General features: G+C 46.2%; 1 protein-coding gene across 1 annotated transcript in view; it reads left to right on the top strand.

The window, feature by feature from the left end:
- The window catches only part of LOC126575381 (potassium voltage-gated channel subfamily KQT member 4-like), a 27,454-nt gene that overhangs the window by 17,751 nt on the left and 2,203 nt on the right, over positions 1 to 7,500 (top strand). The window contains exon 7 of the mRNA XM_050236057.1: positions 4,753 to 5,113. Within this exon, the coding sequence (XP_050092014.1) occupies positions 4,753 to 5,113 (361 nt within the window). The remainder of the gene's footprint in view (positions 1 to 4,752; positions 5,114 to 7,500) is intronic.

Raw genomic sequence — 7,500 nt, 5'->3', positions numbered from 1 at the left:
TGGTGGTTTTCTTTTAAAATAAATTACCCCAACCCTCAACCCTTACCATTCCTGGCGGCACTTACGGATCAAATTCGAATGCCGAATGCTTTGCATCCAGCAACAAATATGATTAACTGCTGATATGTGGCCCTGCTGCTGCCGAGAAGGTGTTTTCGATTTTGGGTGTTTTCTTGTTTTTTTATTTGCAAGCCAATAAAGGAATGGCTCGTCGTTTGTCAATATATAATTTGATTGGCATTTCATGATACGCGATTCGATTGTTTTGCTGTCAGCGCGGGCTGGCTGTAAGTGTGAGCGGCACCAAGTGTACTGGAATGTGTGACACAGGCTGGAATGTGCGTAAATTCATGCCCATGATCGCTGTGGGGAAGTGTGTCATCCTTTGATGTCTGTCAAAAGGGAAATGGAAGTGTAATGGAAGTAAAGGAAATGGGTTTCAAGGTGTTTGGAATAACCTGTGCAAGCTCCCAGCACTTCTGTATGAAACTATCCTGCAAATTTCCATATTTTTTGCGACGTAAAACAGACAATTAGAAGTGTGTTGCTCCTGCAATCGGCTACTTATGGAGCGTTTAATGTAATTTTGTCCCATTACTTCACTGATGGGTTACATTCATTACATATTTCTAACTAGCAACATCATTCGATGTGCGATACTATTCAATTCGTTAAAGTATAATATTAACATTTCGCTGTGGATATCCATGTTTCTTGCATTTAATTTATGCGACAACATTAAATTATGAATACCCAAATATAATGTGTCATGTTGTTGCCCCTTTATCAGCAGTGACGTTTCCTTTTTCAAACGGTAAAATAAATTCATTGCACTCCTAGTTAATGATCCTAGAGGCCTAAAGTCCAGATTAACGAATGTGCAACATTTTATAAGTGGTTTTTATGAATTGCTTCACACATTGACCCAGCAAAAGAATAAAACTGAACACAAAAAGCCAACCTAGACCGACCTAAGATACTTCTTCTCATTATTGGATTAATCGTCGGTTCGTAAAGATCAAATTAGATCAGTACGATAGCTGTGGCTAAGTAATGCTCCTTGTACAACGCTCTGTGACACGTGCCTGTCGCGCCCTGACAAGCTGCCGTAGCATAACATTTAATTTCACCGTTCAAAGTGCGTTTTATGCGTTGTAGCACACCGAACCGAAGCGGAGCGTGAATTAATGTTCACGCGAGTACGATCACATTAATTGTGAATAATAAATCATGTGTCACTCTCGTTCTCGATCATAATCACGCGCTTCAAGCTGTTAGCTGTCCTGTTACCCCCTCCTTCTAACTACCATCTACATACACCTGTACTTCACAAAAAAGCTCCTCAAAAACTGGCAACCGGGTTGGAGAAGGTATGAGGTGGTATTTTTGGCTGACACAATTCCAAAATAGCTTCGCTCGTTCGTCACAATCCACGTAGAAAACGAATGCGCACGTACCTGCGCTTCTGACATACAAGCCAGGAGGCGGGGGAGCGCCATTTTTAAAATGATAATTTATTCAAACCCACCTCAGCTCTACCACGGCATCGAAATGCTTACCACCAGTACCACCATCAGGTCACAATCAGGTGACTGTTATTGCTCGGCAAACCACAAAGCACGTCACCGGCAGTGACAGGCGACGGCCACGGCGCACGAGATACTGGGCACGACGCTAGTAGCAAACCGAGCAGTTTAATCATATCGCAGATGGAAGACGGTTTTATAATTTAAGAAATACCACTTCTCACCTCGGTAACCACCACCTGCCGAGTGTCTTTTCGTGTCTCGTGGCCACACGTTCGCCCACGGGAATTCATCTGTCACGCATGTTACGCACGCATTGCCTGCCGGTTCTTAGGCATCGTTTCCGAATCCCGAAAAGACCTCATTCCACAAGAGCAAGAGCGTGGCTCAGCTCGTTACGATTTCCATGATTTCCATTGCTTCATGGTGTTCGGTTCACGGCTGGCAGTGGAGTTTTGAGGACTGCGAGCAACTTCCGCCGACCGCCGGGCAAAATACGGACGAGCATTTTATCAGCGCATCAGGAATGTTCAGCAAGACAACGCAAACAAAGAATCGGAAATGAAGACACCGAAAGAGCGACTCACTGCCGGAGTGTTACTTCCAGCTCTTTAAACATTAAATCCCTTCCCCCCTTTCCCTTCAATTCGACTCGAAATGTACTCTTTGATGCGCCTGATGCCTGAACAGAGTTTCCCTTCGCTTTTCGCTTCTACTTTCTCGGTTTTTCTTTTCACTTCTTGTCTCTAGTCACGCCAGCCAGCAGGTGGCTTACTGAGATGATGTGTTCAGACACACCATTCTTTTTTCTGAGAAAAAAAAACACACAGAATGAGAGAGCAGAGGGAGAGAGATCACATCAGAGACAAGGATAACGAGAGAAAAAAGGTTGCTGGAGGGTGGTTTCGGTTTCAGTCGCTAACCGAACATACCCGCTCCCGTCGATGGTCGATGTTGATGGAGGTTTGGTGATGAAAAACTTCCCCCTGGAGGCGAATGGCGCGAAGTGGCTCTGACGGTGCCGGTGTGCGCCCTCGAGAACGCACACAACGGAACGGAAAAACAAGTATCCGATTCTGAACTGCAACTAGAGCACGGCGTGCATTCCATGAATGGCGAATTATTATTGCTGTTGTTCTGCCGTGTAGCTTGGCCAACCGGTGTGCCTGGAATCATCGGGTTTTCCCCCGGAACCTCAGCAAGCAAGCGGGCATGCAGTGACCGGGCCCCTCGGTGAATGGAGATCCGTAAAGTCCTGGATCTCCATCAACTCCCGCAACCTTTTCACTCGTCTTGCGGACAATGTTGCGGTTTGCGTAGTGTAGCCACTTGCGAGCTTCACTGTGACTCCACTGTTCCACATTGGTTTCAGTGGGCTCGATGGGCTGGATTGCCTTTTGGAATGGTTGCCGTTCCGTGTTTGCATCGGCCGTATGATTAAACGGTGCCTTTTTGGCCCTACCTTGGAAGGAAATGGTTGCTGGTGGCTGGAGCAGGAGACCCGGATTCCCGGATTCCCGGGAGCACATTTGAGTGAGTTGGAGCATCCAAGGGCCAATTAGTCAAATTGTTTGCCACAATTATGCTCGACCACATTCTATCTCTTTACCTTCTATCTCTCTCTCTCTCTCTGTTCCTGTAGGCGAGTGTAGTCGAGAGCGATCGTTCTCTAAGAATAGCACCATTGTTACGCCGTTCTAGCGAGTGGATAAATTGTTCCGGAAACGCGGTTTACCGGTTCAGTAAATCCCAAACACAGAGAGAAAGCGAGAGAGAGAGAGAGAGAGATTCCTGAGCAGCAACAGTCATCAAGCAAGGTGCACGCCCTTGTCCATTATTCATTTATGGACTCTAATGAGCTGCTTGTTCCGCAAAGCGCCATTGTTTGTTCCATTTAAATCCAGCAAAGTATCCAGCATTCTATTTGGTTCTATGGATTTTCATGGGCCAAGTAACATGCTTTAAAGGAAGAAGGAAGAAGGAAAACAAGAAAATTTAGCACTCTAGCTGCCGGCAAGTTTTCAAGAACGAATGAGAACGACTCGAAACACTCGAGGTTCCTGTTGCTTTTCCATTACTTTCTAACTCATCCACTGAACCTAGTGGCTGCTACCTGTTAATGAAGACATCAAATTGGGGGTCATGATGGTTCAAAGCGAACCTAGCGAAGTAGCACTCCATTACTGCGCGATGTCTGTGCCAGGCGCATCTCATTCTCGCGCTAACCACGAACGCGATGGTTAATGCAAGTGTGATCACATCATCGGCGCTCGGCCTGAGTGCTGGCTTCGTGCTGATGAAGATGATCAAGATGATTGCGAACCCACCGTTCTTCCCACCGTTGATTGATTTCGTTGATCGAGAGGACGACCCGTGCGACCGACAGAACACAACCTCAGGGATGAGCAACCGGCAATCGACATCTATCGGCATCAAACAATCAAACCCAGACCCCAGGCCCCTCCACATGGTCTCAAGGTGTAATCGAATTACAATCCAATTCGATATCGATGCCCGATTGCTGATGATGTAGCCAAGAGTAGCTTGCCGTTGGCGTGTAGTTGGATCTGAAGTGGAGCTTCAACGAATTGCCTTTCGGACCATCAACGTTGCGCCTGTTCTTGTATCAACAGATCTGTGACGAGATGGTACAGAAGGTGGACAAAAAGCGAACTCTTGCGCTTCATCTTGACAGTTGTGGGCGAGTTGTGCCGTGCCGTCGTAAAGATAATGTCATGAATATTCCATGGAATTTCGGCGAGCGAACGGTAAGCACTCGGTTCGAACTTTTCGTGGTCCGTTTCTGGTGTGTCGCGAATGCTTGTCGATGAAATGTAAACATAAATCACAAGCACGTGCTCGGGGTGGGTGTTGAGGGAAACTTTCCTCCCCTATCGCGCACACGGGGTTCGCGTCCATCAAACCATCGAGCCACCGAGGTCATGATATGTGCGCAAAAGTTTGAGTTTCAAGAGTAGCTGCCAATGTACACATACAACGACACAACAACACATACATACACACTTTCACCCTTTTCTCTGCTCTGCTTTGGCCATTCTTACCACCCCCTCAAAAACCACCCTCCCACTGAATGCACCCCTCGCTACTACCAGCTACTGACCGTTTCTTCCATCATCCCACATTGTCGTCGCTGTGTGCCCGTTGTGTGCCTTCATGTTCGTTGTTCGTTGTTGTTCGTTCGTACTTGAAAACTGTTCGGGTTCAGACCCTAATGGTGCAGGTGGCGCGACGGGGTGCATCGGTGCTGAAGCGACGCAAATCCCGCAACCGGATGGACGCGCCCCAGATGAAACCAACCGGAACCGGTTCCGGTGGTGGTCCCGTGACGGGCGGCTCCTCAACGACAGCGACGGTGCCAGGACCTGCGACGACGGGTACGACGACGGCAGGAACGATGCAAAGTGGTGCAGCAGCTGCAGCATCGACGGCGGCGGATAGTGGCGCTGTCGCCGTCGCACCAAACACACCGGGACCAGCGAGCGCCGGTGGACCGATGTCGGCGGAACTCGCGAAAAGCGAATCCGATGGTGATGTCGTGTTTTACATGGAGGAACCACGCTCGGGAGGTAAGTGGCCAACTGTTGCGGCGCAAGCGACTCGTTAGATAAGGTTCCGAGAAACGTATTATCAAGAAGTGGAGTCAAGCACTTAAGGGAGGACTTTGGTATTTTCGGGCCAAAAAGGCGACCGTTTTTAACGAATTTTTGTGACGTAATCGTTCTCTTTTATTTTTTCAAATAAATGGCATATTAATTTACAACTTTTGAAAAATATTTGGTATTGTTTTGAGCAACATTCATTGAAAAATTAATTCAGATTTTTGAAGTTGAAAAAGTGATGCTTTTTGCGATTCTGAGAAAACGAGCTTTACATAATTATAAAAAAAAAGCATCAACGAATTTAATGAAATCTCGATGGGGCTACCTGGAAAAAAGTGTACAGAGTACGTGTTAAAACTTTCAAATTGATCTGTCCAGTAGTTTTTACGCTACGATGGGCACCGACTTTGAAAACGTTGGTTTAGGGAAACGCTCTTCAAAGTAGCGGGCTGCATGGAGCCTTGTATGAAACGCGGATTTTCAAAAATCTATTACTTTGTCAGTTTTACTTCGATTGATCCAAAAAATGTACACAATGTTCTTGAAAGGATCAGCATTCAGAAAAAAATGTTAAAAATATGTATTACAAAAAAAATAAATACCGAAGTCCCCCCTTAAAGAGAAGGTTCATTCGATGAAAAGACTATTTCATTCATGCCACCACTCCAGCTATCGTCGAGCAATCAGGCGAACCATGAAATGATGATGCGCTATGATATGATGGCGAGTACTACTGCCCTGCTGCCTACTCGTCGACGTCGAGGTGTTAACGGGCTCCAATGAATAATGAACGCGTGGTAATGCTGGCCAGCTTTCCTAGGCTTTGCACCCTTCACCATAGCCACCGTGGACCGTGAGACAGTGGCGAGAGAATACCTTTAGTAATTGGACAATACCGCACCATGCACTCCCGCTACGGGAATGATGCTCAAATTCGCTCTCGAAAAACTCGTTCTACGCGATTCGGTTTTCTTTTTTCGCTTGCCATTTTTTCTTTCGGAGCAGAATGTTTGCCATTCCCTGCTGAAGCGAGGGTCTTAACCGGCTCCCAAAATGGTAAGATATTTCATTGGTCTTTGCTATGCGTTGGGTTCGTGGGGAGTGTGTGGTACACGGAAAAATACCACGTTTATCAAACATTTCGGTTCGGTATGCCATAGTATTTTGGAAGGGCAGGAGTGTAACCGGAATGTGACTCGAATTGCTTACTGATGTCAGGAATATGGGTTGAGGTTCCAATCGCTAGGGGATGGAAACTACCCACGATGGTCAATGGATCTGCGCGTTAATGTGATGTTCTGTATTGAGAGTGTTGGTTATTTAGGAAGTGTACTAGCTGCACATCAAATGATTTCACGTAGCTTCACGACATTACCTTTTGAAAGTCCCCAGTTTTAGAATATCGTTGCGCATGTGGACCACTAGTTCCCGGTTAGAAAAGATCCTTGGAACTTCTTAAACATACGAAAATTGCGGATCCTTTGCCTTTTCTATTTTTCAATTCATGTTTTCTAAGGTCTTGAGTTCAGATAGAGTCTCTCCTGGAGTTTTTCGCTTTGAAATTTGACGAAGCATCTCTTAGAGGCTTCAATCGCTAGAAAATGTTAACGACAAGCTGTATAATGTGCTCCAAATACTTTGTTCTTTAGACGGTACAATATTGGAGTGGTTTTGAGAAAGGATGTTTATGGATCATCACCAGGCTATCATTAGTTAATCCCGTTGTTTGAGATGGCAGAAATCACTAAATGCTGTCATAAAGTCTTACCCAAGGGCGTATTAGGAAGAATATTGAGATGATTTCCTGATTTCGGTTGGCGAGGTAATTGCTATAGCTCCTGATCGAACGCTATCATCGAATACCGAATGAGAACAACTCATGCTAAAAGCAAAACCTAACCTCCGTTGCCCTTGAGTACCCCAATAAGCCTGCAATTTTCCAGTAAGCGACGCCAGTAAGCGACGCCTGCTGCCTCCGTTCCATCAAAGTGCCTGACACGTTTGACGGAATTAACATGTGGCAAAGCAATTAAAGTAAGCTGCTTTCGGTGTTCCACTGCAAAGCATAAACGTATCATAGCGGGGGGAAAATACTCTGCTAGCAATCGTCCCAATTTGCCAGCCACCACCCCTCCTTCCCTTTGCCAGGGGAATTTGAAATCACTTTAAAAGGAACACGGCTCATGCTCTACAACCTACAACTATCCCATATTTCGAAATCGCCGAGGCACGCTAACACGGCAAACCGTTCGGCAAACGAATTCTGCTTTCTGCTTTCTGCTGTCCCACAGCAAATAGCACACCGCCAGCTAGCCCACCACCCTAGCCTCTCTTTTGTGGAGCTAAACTATAAA

This window comes from Anopheles aquasalis, chromosome 3 (assembly GCF_943734665.1).
Source record: "Anopheles aquasalis chromosome 3, idAnoAquaMG_Q_19, whole genome shotgun sequence".
NCBI lineage: Eukaryota > Metazoa > Arthropoda > Insecta > Diptera > Culicidae > Anopheles > Anopheles aquasalis.
Note: the sequence above shows the minus strand (reverse complement) of the source record. Positions and strands in the feature narration are given on the sequence as shown.